Source organism: Anticarsia gemmatalis, chromosome 16 (assembly GCF_050436995.1).
Source record: "Anticarsia gemmatalis isolate Benzon Research Colony breed Stoneville strain chromosome 16, ilAntGemm2 primary, whole genome shotgun sequence".
NCBI classification, from domain to species: domain Eukaryota; kingdom Metazoa; phylum Arthropoda; class Insecta; order Lepidoptera; family Erebidae; genus Anticarsia; species Anticarsia gemmatalis.
The window spans coordinates 9,085,975-9,105,625 of NC_134760.1; the positions used below are offsets into that span (position 1 = coordinate 9,085,975).

General features: G+C 34.6%; 1 protein-coding gene across 6 annotated transcripts in view; it reads left to right on the plus strand.

Annotated features, from left to right (window-relative positions):
• LOC142979187 (NAD kinase-like) overlaps positions 1 to 19,651 on the plus strand; it is a 54,874-nt gene that overhangs the window by 17,063 nt on the left and 18,160 nt on the right. The window contains exon 1 of one of the 6 annotated variants that reach the window (XM_076123984.1): positions 14,748 to 15,063. The exons of the other annotated variants lie outside the window; for them this stretch is intronic. Within the exon in view, the coding sequence (XP_075980099.1) occupies positions 14,987 to 15,063 (77 nt within the window). The 5' untranslated portion in view covers positions 14,748 to 14,986. Of the gene's footprint in view, positions 1 to 14,747; positions 15,064 to 19,651 lie in introns of those variants that run through there. 6 annotated transcript variants of the gene reach the window in all.

The following is a 19,651-nucleotide window of genomic DNA, read 5'->3' on the forward strand; positions in this document are numbered from 1 at the left end:
TTCAACTACATTTGTTCCGATCAGTCTCGTAACTCGTGCAAACCGCAAGCACCCACAAGCCTACATGCACGCCCAATATTATCTCTCTCGGATCAGCTTACGAAATACACATACTTTCTAAATGTAGCCTGGATATACGGCTATAGCTAGTTCAGTGTTGCGGATTAAAGGTTTTCATATAATGAGAATTGAATACTAAAGGTACCTACTCAATTTAAGAGATAAAATATATGGCTAAATCCCTTTTTTATTTCGTATGTCGTCCAATTGGAAACCTTATCCTTTTTTTAATACGGTTAAAAATGGGTACCTTTATTGAGAGATAAAGTATGTGGCTAAAGCTCTTTTTATTTAATTCAAATGTCGTCAAATTGGGAACCTCCTCCTTTTTTTAAGTCGATTAATTTATTAGTAGTCGATTACTATATTATATATTATATTGTCGTGCTCAACAATTATCCATTTTCTTGCTAAACATTTAAAAAATATACCCATTATCATTACTTTGAAATTAAAAGCAATTTCTAATTGGCACAAAACTAAATGTTACTAAAAATACGCTGCAATAATTTGACATTTTAATTGTCATTGCAGGGCTAGGGTGACTAAAGTCAACGACTTCAATTCTTATCCATTATATTACGTTCTTTCTTTCAATTCTTTATATGCAAATACGATAGCTTTTTGCCATTTATACTTAATATTGTAAGCAGTGGTAATGAACCTTTTATAAATTCCATTAACAAATTGCTTTTTAAAAGACCTTAATTACAATAAAAAGTCCATATATCTGCAGTACTTCGACTTTTTTCAAATTATGTACCGACTAGCTGACCCGCGCAACTTCGCTTGCGTCCGATAAGAGAGAATGGGTCAAAAATTTCCCCGTTTTTGTAACATTTTTCATTGCTACTCTGCTCCTATTGGTAGTAGCGTGATGATATATAGCCTAAAGCTTTCCTCGATAAATGGTCTATTCAACACAAGTAGTTCTTGAGATTAGCCCGTTAAAACAAACTTCAGTTTTATAATATTAGTATAGATGAGTCAGTCAGGGCTTATGTTCTTAAGCATATGCCTTCCCTTTAAACACGTTACATGCAAATACGATTTCATAATGTATTGTTTATGTAAGTTACATAGCTACTAGACATGCTTACATTATTTATTAGACAGGCCATGTGGAATTACAATAGGTTTAGGCTTGACCACCTTGTGTTGATAGATATGTATATCGTTAGGTATGTGTGTACGTTCAATACGAGTATAGACGTATATCTAGGCTTAGTAATTGATTTCATGATATTGTATTTAATTGTCTCCGGTATTTAATAGAAAAAATAATTGTTGAGTCGAAGATATTTCTACTGCTTTCTTAAAAAATATTGGACATTCTGTGTAAGCTTGCTGTACTGTGGTTGATTGAAGTTTGAAGGCAAATTCATGAAGACCGAAATACTCCAAAGATCCCCATATTAACTTACCTAATAACGTAAACCTTCTACATACCAATGACATATAAGAAACTAGTTACTACTATAGCTACTGTAGCTACTATAGTTACAAACGTTTCCCTCAGATTTTCTATCCATTTGCAAACATTTACCCACTTACTCCGATTTTCACAGTAATTCCAATATTTATGTAAAAGAAAAGTCTAGGTATAGTGGTTTCTAAGAAACTGTTTAACCTACACTCGCCAGGCTGTCTGCGAAGCCGGTCGTGTTCCGTTTCAATGCGCCTAATCGATTGTACTTAAGGACCGGACGACATCAATTGAGATTATAATCGAGTCGCTATAAATCCGATTTGATTACGAATATTATCATGTCTGTTTAATTACTTTTGAGAAATGTGTTGCTCTAGTTATAGGAGTAGATCCGTGTCATTATTAATTTTATAAATAATTTAATTACTTTAAATTTGTTATGTATAAATTATGGTATTAACGTTGATTTTACGTGCTAATCTTTCGCAATTCATAAATGTATAGTAAACCTGAATTCATTTCGGTACGCACTTTGGCAATAATTAGGTAACTCGTTTTAAACTTTAAACCAACAAATAATACCTTATACATTTTCTACTACAGAACATTTCCTATTACTTTTATGACTACAGAAGCACTATAATAGTTCTTTAGGATCTCTTTAACTGAATTTGTAAGAGAAATGATGACTACGCCCTTAGACCGAAGGACGACAACCTAGACCGTGTTCAAATTATAACAATGACCAAAACTTCAAATGTTCCATGATATTATTATGTGTTCGCGATAAAATATTCGCTAGACGTATGTGACGATCGCTCGGCTTTGTTTTATAACTTAAGCGAAAACAAATATCAAAAACTTATGAGATGTTTCTATATTTGAGCACGTGCTTCACATGTGTTTTCAACCAATTATGCCACAAACATACGCTTTTCAACTCATTGTGGGCATACGCGTAATGAAACGTAATGAGCCTGAACAAATTGTAGCCATAGAAAATAATTAGCTGAGAAAATATTGCGTGAAATTCAATACTTGACGCACAATGTTGTTTATTGTATTGAATTGAGATTAATGAACTCTGAAAACGTAAAATGGCAGTGAATGACGTATTTCTATGTGACGTTGATTGTAAGAAACATCGTCTGGAGTCTAGTTGAGCCGTTTGTTTTAGAATAGTAAGTCTGTATACTCGAATTTTAAAAGAAAATGGCTGAAAAATAATGTGACAAAATCCTCCAAAGTTATCACTATAATGTGTCCTAACTCTATGCAGACTCTACCTTTGTGCAGAACTATTTTCGGGTTCAGAACTTAAATGTCAGTCTATTGCAGGGTTGGATACTTCGTGCCTCCGTTCTCCTAACGAAAATTATTTTCTTCATAAAATGCTGCAATAAATTATTCTATTACTCACTCATAAATAGCGAAGCTAAAATGCTCCTAATTAACAAACTATAAGCCGTTCAGTAAGAGTGGTATAAAAGAAAATCCACGTGACTTTTTAATGAACAATAAATTATTCTTTATCTAGTCCATGTTCTACGGAGCGTGGCACCTGAACGTTATTTGTGTATTAGCAAACTCTTTGTTTCAGTCTACAAGTTTTACTTTCACAAAAAAACATAATTAACTAGTGTATCTAGCCTTTCTCATCCATTCACTTGCATTGTCTTAATATCCTGCTTTCAGTCATAAAACTAAATTCCCCTTCAATTTTACGTTTACTTCTGAAAAAATCAAGGTCTCGCTTAATGTCGCGTAAAACGAATTGCCTTAAAATTCGATCAGTTCAGATTACGACGCTAATAGGCTTTACGATAGAATCCATTAGACGTAGCCTCGGGTTAAGCGCTCCCTTCAAAGCTTAAAGTGACAATTATCGAAGAAGCCTGAAATATTCCGGATACATTCTTAGATCAGGTAATTAAATATACTTATACAGCGTTAGTTTCCTGTTTTGTACACAATATCTAGAATATGTAATATATGTATGTCCTCAAAATTTCCCTTTATTAACATTTTACGTTCCGTCATCTGGCGTATTCTTCACTGCGATATACTTCCTTCAACTTTCATCTGTTTAATTTCAGTTTCAAATTATTGAAAAACTCATATAGGTACATACAATTTTCATCTAAATTAAAATTCCAATATGGTTGAAAAACCATATTGGAGTACGAAACTGTACAGTTGGAAAACCATATTGGAGTATGAATTGGAGAAAACACCATACCTACATACCTTGTTCTTCCTCTTCCACTTCGTCTAGTTATATGTGCGTCATTTTCCTGTCACATACCTACATTTGTGATGTGCTATGTACATGTGTATTGTCCAACTGCCCGTATTCGATGGCGTGCCGTAACGCGTGGGTTTTCCGATGCAGTCGCCATTGTGTCGACACTACTTGCCGTGAATTTAATTCTGCAAGTTACGTCACTAGGTTGTTCTTTATATCGATTTTATTTAACTTGACATTTAAAATTAATGGATGTTAAATACCTGGATATTCAAGATTCTGACGCACGATGTTCTGCTCCCATTGGCAACTGCCCTAGAAATAAATATATTTGTGCAAGCAGTCCCTAATGATAACCAAGTATCAAGGAATGTTAAACTATTGCACAAGTACCGGCTTTATTTATTAACATTTTACTCCCATAGTAATTTTTATTCTGCTGTATCAAAAATGTCCCCGACTTGCAAAAGAATTTGACATTGCATTCAAAACTCGTTTTATTTTCAACACTCGTTTAAAAACTGCATCAAAATATGCACAAGAAGAACGAGTTTTTTGAGGTCAAGCAATTTGACACTAATAAATCATAGCTTCATTTGTATATTTTCTTTCATAGAACGTTAACAAATATAGCTTTTTTATGTTGTCGTAGAGTCCGCGGGGAAAGATAGTAACTCCCTAGTACGTTCTTTAAAGTTACGACCTTTTTCGATAAAGATGTCGATGTAATATTGTCCAAGGGATACATCTATTGGTAAAGGTATACATAGTATTTATTGCCTCACTGTATTTTATTTTTTCCCTGTACTGGGTAAAAGGTAACGTGTCATTTTTCACTATGCACTTGGACATTACAAAAGTTGCCTTAATACTTTACAGAATATTGTCGTTTTCAATAACATTTGTGGTCAGTGTTACCACAAATGTTATTGAAAAGGACAATATTGTCCTTAATTGGATCCTGTAGCGTTTCTGGTGGATATTTTATAGTCTCTTTTATACATTTGCAATCTTTTTATCTATCAGATAGGTTATCCTACACTTATCTATAACCCGTGAAACTGAACCCTCTGTCGTGAAAATAAAATTACTACATTTTAAAGTCCCACAGTTGCCGACCAGCGCTAATATTTACTTAGAAGTCGCAGAAACAACATGAACTTTATAAATAATACAAAGTAAATAACTGAACGAAACCTATTTGTTTTATAAAGGTTGTGTTTACGTTTCGGTCTCCATAGTGAACTCACGTGTTAAGTATTCTAAGGGTCAATGTAGAAATAAATGTTTTTATTACCCGCTTTGCACGGAACGAAATAAATAAGTTAATAAAAAGCTGCTCACACGTGTTTTCAAGGACTTTTTAACTGCTGAATAGAATTCCATGTATGTGGTCATTCCTATCTTTAAATGTTAGTCCAACAGCTTACTAGAGAGCCTTGTTTGCAAGAATTGCAGCTGGTATATAAAATTCAGCAAGCTTATGTAGTCGATGGTGGCTTGACTGATATAGCTATAGACGGCGCCAAACAACTTGAACATAATTTGCTGTATTAGAATTAAACAGAATGTAGACCCAGTGCAGAGGACACTTGGTTGGCTGTTATACCAGTCGGGTGGTCGAAGCTGAAATGCCCTCGCCTTTGCGCAAAACTGTTATTCCTAAACTGACCTAAAAATCGTTCACTAAGATGTAGCGAAATTGTTCAAGTTGTTTGGCGGCACCTATACCTTATGTTGGAAATACACAGAATTATAATCATGCATGCCAAGGCAAATTTGTCTGACTGTAATGTAAGTATTACTTGACGCTGTACTCATTGAGAACAGTCGTATTTTAGATATATTCTCTAAATAACGAAGGAAGACTGTCTGCTAATATACGTAGATTCTTAAAGTACTACCATACAATTTTGCCCATCAACAGCTTCTAGGTTAAGAATCACGCATTGTTCCTGTTATGTGGGCTCCAAAAGACTTTAATAAAATATTTATCATACAGAAGATATAGCCTAGCGACCATAAAACAACTTTGTCTACCTAAAAATGTGATTTCTCAAACAAAATTGCCATCTACTAGAAAGTGGTCGCCAATCCGTCTGCCTAGCTGGTTATGGCAACATCCCGGAACCTCCCTATAAGAAAAATTCTCACGTTCAGAACCATCGTTTATGGCTTGATTTAGTCGTTAGTAGCACGTAATTAAACGCAGCAAAAAGCTGAAACATGTGACTGGATATTGAAAGGTTGTTAGAGGCCCTTAAAAGATGCGGAGTGATGTAGACTTTGCTGTTTAGTAACCGCAACTGCATTGACGCATAGAAATGTAATTTTCAAAAACTAAAATATCCTGATTCAGTACACAATAATTATATCTTTCGCATTGATTTAATTTTATATCTCCATGATTGCTCCATGATGTCTGCCGAGGTTACTCAGTGGATGGGTGATCATATCAAACAACCGATTTCTTCCGTGTTTTGGAAGGCACGGTAAATTAGAAGCCGATTTCAAAATATTTGCAAAAATACTAAGCTGACATAATTTTCAATGTCTTAGTTCAGTTAGTAATAGTTCGTTTCCTATAGTTTTTTCATAGTTCTCGGTTTAATTTCTTACCGTACATATTATATGATGAATGTAAAGCTAGTACTATCATTTGTTTACCTCATGCTTGTGTGCATATATTGTAAACAGTGATAACACGTAATAATGAGTTTCATCTCCAACGTTCTAGTTATATCTCTTTAAAAATAATGGACATGTGTTGATAAAACAAGCTTATACCGGTATCTATATGTATTTGTTTTCTTACTTTGTATTTAAATGTATGATCTTTGCGTCTTCGCGCCTATGAAAATCTGATAAAAATCACCTTTAGCACTTGAAAAAGGTAGCTTTATATTAGTGAAAGAATTTCTCAAATCGAGCAAGTAGTTCTTGAGATTGGCCCGTTCAAACAAACAACAATGTTTTCAGTTATAATTGGTATAATTTAATTGTGATTTGTTATTGTAGTTATTAAGATGTTATGTTCCTAACCGGAAAAAGAACGAAAATAGGACAAAGATTAAAAAACAAATGTTAAAAAATTATATCTTATCACCCACAGATAACATTGTCTGCGATTTCGTAGCACGGTCGTTGTTTTTATAACAGATCTTAAATGAAACAACAGGAACTTCTTAACAGATTAGTTTAATTGAGGGTATAAAATAATAGAATAATTAAATTATTATCTAAAAGTTAGTGTTTCATAAAAAATGTAAAGATTTAAAAAAATCTTATAAATAAATTAGATGAATGTCTGAATGAATCTAAGGTTATCTTTGCCTTCTTGGAAATAACTTCCTAACTAACTAAAACTAAAGTAAATAGCAGCTCGTGAGACTATAAACACGTATGCCATAATCCATTTAGTAGCAGCGTACACTTTCGTAATTAAGTGATTATACTACATCTAATACTATAGATATTTATGTACAACTTAATTTGCATACAAGATAAAAGGCCTTCATATCCCCATAGGAATTACACATAACTTCCTCCATCGACTTCCCTTTGGAAATCGTTGCATTATTTTATAAGAGTCGCTCCAATTGACGTATTCGCTTCATAAAAGTGAAAGTATATAATGTGTAATGACTTTAAATGTTCTCGTTATACTTTGTTTCTAATTAAGTAATTAACTAGAGTCCTTATGGTTGCACCTACCTTATATAAAAACTAGCTGTCCCGCGCAACTTCGCTTGCGTCCAATAAGAGAGAATGGGTGAAATTTTTCCCCGTTTTTGTAACATTAATTACTGGTACTCTGCTCCTTTTGGTCGTAGCGAGATGATATATAGCCTATGTCCTTTCTCGGGAATCAAAATATCTCCATACCAAATTTCATGCAAATTGGTTCAGTAGTTTAGGCGCGATTGAGTACAAGACAGACAGACAGACAGAGTTACTTTCGCATTTATAATATTAGTATGGATATGATATAACTTTACATCTGTAAACAATTAAAACTTAAACTGGGAATTTCAATGTTGCACTCTTGTTATTCGCCAAGTTGGTTTCTGGAATATGTATTTGGGGATTTTCAATGAGGTTTCTCAAAACAATTACATAAGGGAACATACCTGAAAAATCCCAATATAACTATGCTGTAAAATACCCAGGGTTGCTCCATAAGTCGATAATGTGCGCAATCATTTAACACGCAAACAAAACCCATAAGAACTCACTAATTTCGGGAAGGATACCCAGCCCAGCAGAGACAGAAATGCGTAATTTTTTGTATATTTTTATTTAAACAACAACAAAATAAGTACAAAGGTATAAGTTTGTTCGATTCCGACTTACCTTCACAGACAAAAAGCAACAAATACAAAATATTTTTAGTAACTAACTCTTATACAATTTAAACAAAATAAACCAATCCGCCGGTTCAATGTAGTTCGTTATCGTTACACCACAAGCTGACCTCATGTTCCTCCGACCTCGGAGTCATCGTGGTTCACACCTGATAACCGTGCGCCATGGATACATCGACACTGGTTGGTTAGAACAATATAATTTGTATATCACGCATTATTGTAAACGGATATATTATGAAAATATTTATTTTTGTCTTGAAAAATAAAAGGCCAAGACTCTCAAGCAAATGTACGAGACTGTCGATGGTCAATTATTGAGTAGTCTTATTTTATGCGACAATCACAATTCTCAAAGTAACAATAAATTAATGTGTCTATTTACTCACTCCGTAAAAGGTAGAGTTGATACTAATATTCCAACTTTATGACAAGCTCTATTTCAGCAATCCTGAACAGTACATAACTACATACGTTTATTTTATTGTTGTTTGTCTAATGTATATTGTAAAATCTACGAGTATAACCTGCATTCTTCCAGATATGTTTGTTCATATGAATATCCCAAGCAACTTAAATAAGATACCCAAGTTTATTGACTTGGCCTTCCAATTTCCAAGCTTTGATTTGGAACTGACTTTATCTATGAATAAAATATTTAGGCCGGACCCACAAACAGGAATAATCTCGACGAAATATTTTGTTTTGTCTCTTTTCCCATTTAAAAAAATACAAGGATTTTTCAAGGTGACTTTGAATTTGGCAACTTAATTCTATGCAGGTTTCGTTTAAAACATAAGCATCATGTGATTGAGTAAAACAAAATATATGTAAAAAATAGCTTTTTAATATTCTTAATAGGTATTGTTGAGCTGTATGTAGTTGTATGTTAAATGTTATTATACCTACTAATACTTAGAGAATTAAGTGTTTTACAATTAAGTATATTATTTTAGGTCGGGTGTAAAAAATATACGGGCATACATAATTTTGCTACTGGTTGTTTACCTACCTGTAGATTATAATCGGCTTTTGACGTTTATTATTTATTTTTATCACAAATATAAAGTTATTTTGGGCTAAAGTCCTTGCGCCCTTTAGTTTCATTTAGTGTCTCTGACCGTACTTATATTTATTTGAGATATGTACGTGACTTTGTTTACACCTAAATTCAAACTCGATACGATATGATAATCAAATCAAAATTGTCACAATATTCTAGAAAAAGTTCAAGGCTCTTTATTTTTTCTTGTTTTGGATATATTTTAGTATCAATTGCGAGATATTTTGCATATTCTGTTTCTGCACACACGGTAGTGTGTAGGCTAAGTTATATTTATTTATTCATATTTAGCGATGTTATAAAAACTATTTGATCTTATGATAACAATTGCTTGAGTAGAGTTTTTTAGCTTTGTTTGTAAACTAAGTAACAAGGATATTTGTAATAATTTAACTCTTAAAAATATCCTTGTTACTTAGTTTGTACTAAGCTTATTATCATTGAGTTATAATATTGAGTTTATTTCGTACAAATAACGTAACCATTCAAAATAAATTGAACGTAGTTAAGCAGAAAGGACTCAATCCACACTTTGACCCCAATGCAGTTAAGTATGCAATTATTCTCCTGAGGGTCAAATCTATGATGTAGTGAAGTCCCTTTTTTTGAAATGTACATGGAAACTACTTTTCGTGCTACCTCGACTTAACCCTCAGTATGAAGAGCAGACAAAATTTACCCTCAGGAGAGTCCAAAGAAAAGATCCAATAAAAAGTCAAAGTGTGGATTGAGTGCTTTCTGCTTAACTACGAACAATTAACACCTTAATCTTATTTTATCTCGGTAACTGTGAATGTAGGTATCTTAAATTTTAATTGTGACAAAAGAAATAGTTTTAAACGCCACCTAAAAAAGATATTTGTTTATTCGGTCGTACAATTATATAACAATTCTCTTATCTGGAAAATCGAACTTGGCCCTCTTTTCACATTTATGTTTAACTTTGAGAAAGTTGACGAGCGTGTTGTAAAGATCCTAATGTTTGTTGTATTCCGGTCAAGGCTTATAATGTAGTTATGTTCGGATGCATGCTTATCAGCTAATTAATTTCCGTTCGTTATGGTTAAGAAATATTTCAAGATTCGTTTGATGGTTTTCTGTGTTGTTCTCATGTTTCGGCTAAAAATAGAGATTAAATGTTATTTTTTTAGTTTATGCGTTTTAGTTGCTTATTTTTTTCTTAACGAAGCAGGTTTTTTAAGTTGTTAAGTTGGCACTCAGTACCTTTACTCTAATTATCTTCGTTTAAGGTTAAAAAAACATTGTGCAATGGCAATCTATAACATTTGATATTTCTATAGAAAGGGATCAAGGTTAGTAACAAAATTCTTCCCCGACCTTTTCACTTCCCTTTGCAAATTGAATTTATTACGATGTCATATTCAGAGCTCTCCCAATTCAATTCTATTGAATCGATAAACTTGAAATTGGGTAGAGATTTTGCTTATAACATCATGCCTATTTTCGAAAGATAAGCTGATTAGAAGAGAGATTCATGTTTAGTTGACCCCGGGTTCTGAATACATTTAACGGTAGTTTATCTATTCAATAGCGTTTTTTAAAATGTGCCTCAGAAACCGGGTGAGTATTTTTTAAGTATCGTCTACTATAAACCCTTTCTAAGAACAATCTTTTATCGTGACAAATTTTGTCTTAGATATTAACCAGCTTATAACACACTTTAGCCTCAATATGTGATAATATGAAAGTAAGGACAGATCAGTAAGGAAGTGTGCCTATATGCTTACTGATGGAATCTAAAAATGCAACCTGCAGAATGTACCTACCATATATGCGAATGCTTTGTGTTATAATCTTTTACAAGCCATCAACCCATACATTGTTGTCATAGCAAGACTCAGGTGCGGGTCATCGATGTTGAAACTTGTATGTAACGCGCGATGGGCACTCTATGTCGGTCAATGTTGCGTGTTGACACCTCGTAACCCGCTCATAACGCAGCCTTGCCGTTATTGCTCAGGAAAATTATTTCCATAACCCACTTGGACAGACCAGAATGTTCACTACTACTTTCATAACCCACTTGTATGATCCAGAATAATGTGTCCTAAGTCATATAAAATTCTGGACGACGTTGCAGGTTCTATAGTGACGTAACTTGGCTGTATTTTACATGTGTGCCCTATTTTCGTTTGACTGACGTCAGTAAATAACTGACCGTCTCTGCTACCCTATTCCTAAAGCAAACATCCCAAAGGAATTTTCTTCACAAATATTTATACGGGATCAATGTTTGTCTGAATTTCGAAGTTTTCGTTATGTACTTGTATGAATAACATTTTTTTTATTGAAAGAATAACACAATTATACTCTGTTTACTTGATGCTTGGAATAGTTTCGTCCACATTTACCTCTAAAACGAAATTGAAGACCACAACCTGCTGTAAGACCTTCAATCTTCATATTAGCAACGTTATACTGATGCTCGAAGTTTCCTAAAACAAAATGGACCGTAAAATGCAGTGATCGTCAAAGTTCTACGAAACAGGGTCGAGAGGTGCGCTGTTAGAGGAACAACACTCCCTCGTAACGATGAAAGGAGTTTGTTTGAAGGGCACTTTTCATCTCAGCATGGTCACGTAACATGCGGGTAAAACTACAGGTTTTCTATACTATACTATCTACGTACTAGTATTCATTCAACCCGTTTTTCTGTATATTATTCTGTCTATGTAATCGTATTTATTCAACCCACTTTTAGCTCAGAGTATAGTAGAAACCTCTGCAAGGAATGTGAGTGACAGAACGGAAGGACGATAAAGTTCTTTACCATCTTTGTCATCTGCACTTCTTGCCCACGTCTCTTGCATGTTGCCATCTGCAGCGCGATTCTGTTATAATCTGTACTGTCGAGTATCGAGAGTTTGACATTTAAAATGTACTCCCAAAATAGTTCCTACGGAGCCCGCTAGAGGCGCTGAACCGTTTGTCATACAACATTTATCGATAGCTACCCGGTTGTCGGACGTCGATAGTAGTAGAGTATTGAGTTACTGGTCAGCGGCTTAGTGTACAACACGATAAGTTAAATGACGCATACAATATAAACCTACTCAATCAATATTCCACCTCATGCGGGCCTGTGTTAGTTTAAAGAACCTTCTCTATACATTAATTGTTATTTTCAGTGGATTTCCCCAAGTAATTTTAACTTTTTACAACCAGTTCATGCCCAAGAAAATTAGTACGCATAAAAAAATAATGAACTTTGCCTTCGTTTGGTTGTTTAGTTATATTTCAATTAAAACAGATCACGTTTGGACTTTGCTAGTGTAGTTAAGGTGTTCAGTCATATAGATAACTGGCTAATTTACATCATGTATGTAGTTAGTGATCGTGCTCTGACATAACTTATTAAAGGCGAAATTAATACATTAGTTTGTCAGGCCTCTGTATCCTGTGTGACAAGATGAACGAAGAGAAGTGTGTAAGGATCGTACCAAGTGGCGTTCTCTGGACTCTGTTTACCCCTTTGAGAAAAAGCCGCGGTTTTATGTATGTATGTACATATGTACATAAGATTTTTACTTAGAACGGTATCATGTAGAGAAGCTATCGTTTCTTCAAAAAAACATCCACCAAAAAAGAAGTTCGCAATATTACCGAAATTACAATAGCTTTTTCGTTACATTGAGCACTGAATGAAATGTATTTTTTTCTCGGTGCAGGTGAAGTAAATGTCGGTCACTCGATGCACCAACGTCCAGCCGTATATCGGTCATTGTCGAAGCACCTCGACACAGATACACAATGCTGAATCATGCCTTTTACTAAAAACAACAATTTAGCCACAGCGCAAACTTTTGGCAAGTTCAGACCATAACTTTTAAACTCTCGCGTTGCGTGTTTAATATATAATAGGATACGAATTAACGCGAACACGCAATTTACCTTAAAATGCAGGCTGAGAGCCAGCCTGCGACCACGGCTATGCACTAGCACTAGCACTGCAACCTGCACCGAAACCTTAGGCATTTTAAGGTAAAATGCGTGTTCGCGCATATTATATAGGTATATTAAGATATTTATCCGCCGGTTTCTGAGGTCCATTTAGCGGTAGTTTACCTATTCAACAGCGTTTAAGCGCATATAAACATGACAGTTTGAATAGATAAACTACCGCTAAACGTGCCTCAGAAACCGGGCATAAGACATATCATCATCTCAGCCGGGAATCGTCCACTGCTGGACAAAGGCCTCCCCCATCGAGCGCCAATAGGACCGGTCCTGGGCCGCCCTCATCCATCGGACTCCGGCAACCCTTACCAGGTCGGCGGTCCATAAGACATATATTTTTTGTTATTAAAACTCGGTACCAACCAACATAGTAGGTATATTGTAATGTTGCAAGTTGCAACATATTTCGCAATGTTCTTCAATGCTCATAGTTACAAGTTATCTTACGGCCTACAGATAATATCTTTGTCTGTCATCATATATCTGGCACTTGATGATTTTAGATAAACGTAAATTCTAAGATAAAATACAATGTGTTTGTTTATTATGAATTCGCAAGTCACAGTTATTTAGAAAGCTAAAGGTAGCACTGAAAACTGAATATCATTGATTAAACCATGGGTTCCCAACCTTTTCTTTGTCCGGGACCACTTTTATAATATTCTTGTTAAAAGGGACCACTATGTGAGTATATTAAAAGAAGTGTAATAATCATCCCGAAAATTTTTAATTTTAACTTCTTTCGCGGACCATATTTTGACTTCCACGGACCACTGATTGGGAACTACTGGATTAAACAAATAATATGCATGTTTATAACATGGAATGCAGATAGCAAAGCGTGCTCTTCGTTATCACATAGTTGTATGAATAGATCTTGTTATCAGACCTGAAATGAAACCGTTGCAGGTCACTAACGGATCAACTAACACGCGACTTATCATAAAACACGTAACCTCATCTCAATCCGCGTCACATTGCATCTGTCACATCACACATAGGTCAATTAAGACGCAAAAGTATCAAAATCAAAGCATTTATGCCCGGTTTCTGAGTACATTTAGCGGTAGTTTATCTATTCAATAACGTTTTTTAGATGAGTTTAAACGCTATTGAATAGATAAACTATCGCTAAGTTTACCTCCGAAACCGGGGGTTATTCATGCCAAATGATAGTCATGTCACTTATGATAGTCGTTACAATTACTGAATCTACCACTATCTCGGAAAGGGAGTCTTATGAGAAGAGCTAGCAAGAAACTCACGGCCATTCTTTTCAATCGCCAAAAGATTTACAGTTCGGTTTATGCAATAATTGATCATGCGAGGAGCTGCCATCAATCAGCGATATAGATAATTGACGTTGAGTCAATTATGTATAAGGAAAACGAATATAGCTAAGTTATTTATTAGACTGATCAGTGATCATACCGTATCGTGGAACTTAAGTCATTATAACTCTAAACAGACTACCACTTCCGAATGATAGCATCAGATTCGTCGAGTGGTTCGTGAAGCCGCTCACGATAATCGCACGAGCACGCCAAGGTCAGAACTGTCACTCGGGACGATGAGAGCCTGCGCTTGGACTCCTGCGCAACGTCCGCGGCCAGTCGGCCTGCGCACGCGCGCCTCAACGCGCCCGCGTGCCCCCACCACGCGCTCAAACACAACACAAGTTTACACACCTTCAACCACTTATGGAGACTTTTAACGTCTCTTAATTAACACTTACCTCTTCCCTACTATATATTATGTTATCTATCATGTGTTTATTGATACACAATACACAGTTGACAATGTAGTGAAGTGGTTTTTTTACGTGTGAAGTTTTTTGTTTCGGAATTATGTTGCGGCGGCAGTTCTCTCACGAGTCGGGAAAAGCAGAGCTCTTTAGAGCTAGGGAGGCATACTTGGATCGAAGGTATGTCAGTATGTTATGTACGATTAATTCAAATTACCAATAATGCAAGCCGCATTAAATAATTCTTCAAATAACGGTGTAATTAGTACAACGCGTACGATTATAGCAGTGATTACGTATTGTTCGTAATTATATATGAATGCAAGTCAATTAAGGAAGCAGACGTAATTATTGTAGTAGAAAAACTCGCGGTTTGAAACGTGGAATATAATATTATGAGCGGTGAATAAATAAAAACAAAACGTGTCATTTACAACTGTTATCGTAGTTAGGAAGCACTATTCATGTTATCTTTATCGCGATGATAAACTGCAATGTTGAATTGAAAATGCCGACTAAGGTAGCACAGCGATATTTTTTACTGTAACGTGCAAAACAAAACTTTGTATTCGGATTACCATATTTTAAAATACATTTGTGAATTAACGAACATTATGCGCATCTGATAAAATCTAGTTGAAAATGTTAAGCAAAAACGTATCACAAAAACATAATTACAATAATTTGCCGTCGTTACCGCCAGAAGAATAAACTTGAATTGGTAAGAATATTATCAACTCGTCATTGCCCGCCACTTCGGCCGTAATTCCTGTAACCTAAGAGAAAAGTAATCCAAAGTATTTCTAAAAGAACTGCTTATCTAGGAAAAGTTGAATATCAAAGTTGTAGTAGCAGATTCAGGGATAACCTCATATTTGATTCATCAGATTATGATGAGGTTGATCAGATTGTAAAAAATGCTGTAATCATGATCTAACCGTTTAGTATCATATTGTGTTCAAAAGTCCACTCCTATGCCTACTTCTAAGGTTCATATCTACTATCTTTCATTTACAAAACACTTGTAGATTTCCAGTTTCAATAACATTACTATCGTTCTTAACGTGTTTGTTTGTGCACAGTCATCTCTTAAACTACTGAACTGTTTGATATTCTCTCCACACTTTTTGCTTATAGACAGGTATTTGCGCATTATCCTGCTCCCTTTATCTTCTCATCCCGGGAAATAGACGCAAGGTCACAGGAAGTTTTAATGCGCATGCGAAGTTGTAATAGGGAAAAGCGGGTCTATACTATACATAGTATATGTCCATGCTAATATTGTAAATGCGAAAGTAACTATATCTGGCAATCTGGTACTTTATATTCAGCTTGTAATAACACAGTATTTAATAAAACAATTAAAAAATAGTTTAAGGTCGCATTTAAACTACTACGTAACCATGTTGAAACCCATTGATATTGTTACTTGCTACGGTTTTACAAGAAAATTAATTTCTATGATATTTGAAAGTTGACGTATCCGAAATCGAGTTGCCAGATTCAGAATTATAATTTCCGGGACAATCCTTGTAAAATGAAATCAAGACTCAAATTAAAATTATGATTAGAGGTACAATCAAAGGGTAAGTTATTTAAACTATCCTTAGCGTTAGGTCTCTATAATTCCAAGGAAATCTCTAAGTTATTTTGTATATAGGTATTTGTTCTAAAAACTTGTTTAACGGCATTTATTAATAAACCAGTTTGTTTTTATCTAACAAAATATTCTAAATATGTCTATAAACATTTATTTTTATTCATTTCGTTACAACATTTTTGTTTTTGTGGTCATAATCATAATATTAGATATTTTTTACATGTTATTTGACCGCAAGATCATTAAATCTTAATTTATTCATGCTACATCAATTAGATGTGGTCTGCATGTTAATGAATATGCATAATTTATAATCTACGAACAATAATGAAGATGATTATTTTTAAATAACCTTGTTATTACATTACAAAATGAAGGCTGTACGATTGTCTTCAATATTTAAACAAACCTATAAAACGTTTACATACTTATACTACTTTTTTATATCTTTTTGGCCAGCGTGGTGAAGCCAAGGCTTAACCTCTCCCTCGTTTGGGAGGAGACTCTTGCCCATCAGAGAGACAGTAATAGGTTAAAAACAAAAATAAAGAAAAATATTTTTGCCACAATTTCTGCGTCACATATAGGTGACACAGCAATTTGTGGGACGAAGAACGTCACAAACTTAGAGCTAAGCTTAATGTCATTAGTTAGGCATCGAATAGCTAACCACTAAGCCCATACTTAAATTTTTCAAAAACCATCAATATGACAACTGACAGCTACTAATTATGACAAGGGGTCCGTTTAACTTAGTGGAGGATATGCTATAGGTGTTAAAAACATAATATATGTTAAAACAATCCGGCAAGGTATTACACATAACGCGACGCAATGACTACTGCCCTGCTTGTTGACATAATCGGCGTATTTATACCTTCCGATGCTCTTTTAACCTATCGTTCTTTATATAAAGAATGTGTTTTATTATGTAAAGTTACATGTAAGTGTTCTAAAACAATGCAATTTGAAACAAACACGTGAACTTTGCTCTACCGATAGTGCATTCAACTGTTTTACTTAAGTATCTATACTAATATTATAAAGCTGAAGAGTTTGTTTGTTTGTTTGAACGCGCTAATCTCAGGAACTACTGGTCCGATTTGAAAAATTCTTTCAGTGTAAGATAGCCCATTCATCGAGGAAGGCTATAGGCTATATAACATCACGCTACGGTCATTAGGAGCGGAGAAGCAACGAAAAATGTTACAAAAACGGGGAAAATTTTGACCCATTCTCTCTTAGGCGACGCAAGCGAAGCTGGGCGGGTCAGCTAGTCGTTTATAATTATTGTCCAGAGACTGTGTCTTAAAGCGGGGTATTCACTAGACGGCAAGTCGGCCCTCGCAACTATAGACTTGTGCAATGCTTGCTAGTGTAGGGTGTGTGCCAGACTGTCTGCGACATTTTTATACTAGCCTGTCTGTCCAGTGAATTCCCAGCTTTACTAATAAACGGCTTGTAAGCTTTGATTAGTTATACGGTGTACCTTTTTCACTTTACTCACTTTTATAGTTTTAAAATTGATTGAAATTGTCAAAACACTGTATGTATAACTATTCAGAGATCACACGCCGTTTTTAGTAAGACAGCATTTGTATATCTATCTATTTATAAGTACTATTTGAAGCCTGTACAACTACTGATGTCATCTACAAATAAAAATGTGTAAGTCTTCCTCGGCCTGAATTTTTTGTTCGTAAAATCTTCCGTAGTCTTTAAAGAAGCTTTTTCATAAAAACATAATCCATGGCCATGGCCAAATCTGAATATGTTGACGACCTAATAAATAAGTTTTAATTCTTCTTATTAAAACAATAAACAATTGTTTTTGTCAGTTTGTCATGAATGACGTACTTTTTATACATAATAATTATAAAGGACTTTGGGCTGGTCTTACGGCTTATGGATAAGTGCTGACTAATCTATCCGGTAGATAAAGAAACAGTAAATTAATAGAAGTAACTGTCGAAATTCGCCTTGAGTCCACCGCGTTGGCCAAGTACGGGTTGGAGACCTTACATGCCCTGATGAAATGCGGCAAACAATTTTTAAGCATGCAAGCTTCATCACGATGTTTATAGCATTTATAGTTAGGTATAAACCACATATTTCCTCACTATAATAGAGTGGACCACACGTCTATCACGTGTGATTAACTACGTATACAAATAACTAAATAATGAATATGCAACAGTAAACTACGTCGATTTTATTCAAGGACTGATTAACTGAAAATACGAAAAATCGCACGATGGACACATAAATACATAATTTATTCTATTTTTATTGACGTAGCAAAAGTACACAACACAACATTTTCTTACCATATCACTATTTACTCTTTGTATTTTTTTTAACTTGTTTTCAAAATGTTTTGAACGAAAACCAGTATATTTATTGGGATTAGGTGTAACTTTTCCTGGACAAATATCGGTTAGCTGAGCATAACTTAAGCTAAGCTTTAACACTTGGAATTAAATAGTTTTTCATAGGTACTTTTTCTCCATATCTATCGAATACGCTAAGCGCAACTGACAAATCTAGAAATGCAAATTCTATACACAAATTACACATGCTACATGATGTATACCCCGCCACTGCCACTACCCCGACTTCGGATTGCAGTCACTTACGACATGAAAATGTATAGAATAAAATTATCACTCCACCACCGTCAAACACCCTTCTAGAACATCCGTTCCCCGACATATTATCATGTTCCAAGATTTCGACAATAACATACAATACATCCAACCTTTGATGTTTTGTCTTTAGATTATTTCACTCACAATTACATAAACATTATTCCTTTATTATAAATGTAAGTAAGAACTCAACGAGCCATATATTACAGTGTTTTTGTTTTAATTTTTTTTATATATATCGTGCTGACTGTCATGTTTTGCTCATTACCAATGTCAGTGAGGTTAACTGGAGTTCCTGCGCATAATGTGCCGACTCCATTTTAAATTTCATATAGTGTGTTGTTTAAAACTGTTTTTGTTGATTTTTGACACATTTTTGTAGTAGCCGTTCTGAAATCTTGGGTTTTACTATAAAATCTTCGAATTTATTAGTAGTTAGAGCATCTACAGTAACATCTGTTATTAGTCTTCTTAACTCCTAAAAGGGCAATTTTCTATGCATCTAATGTTGTAAAAGTAT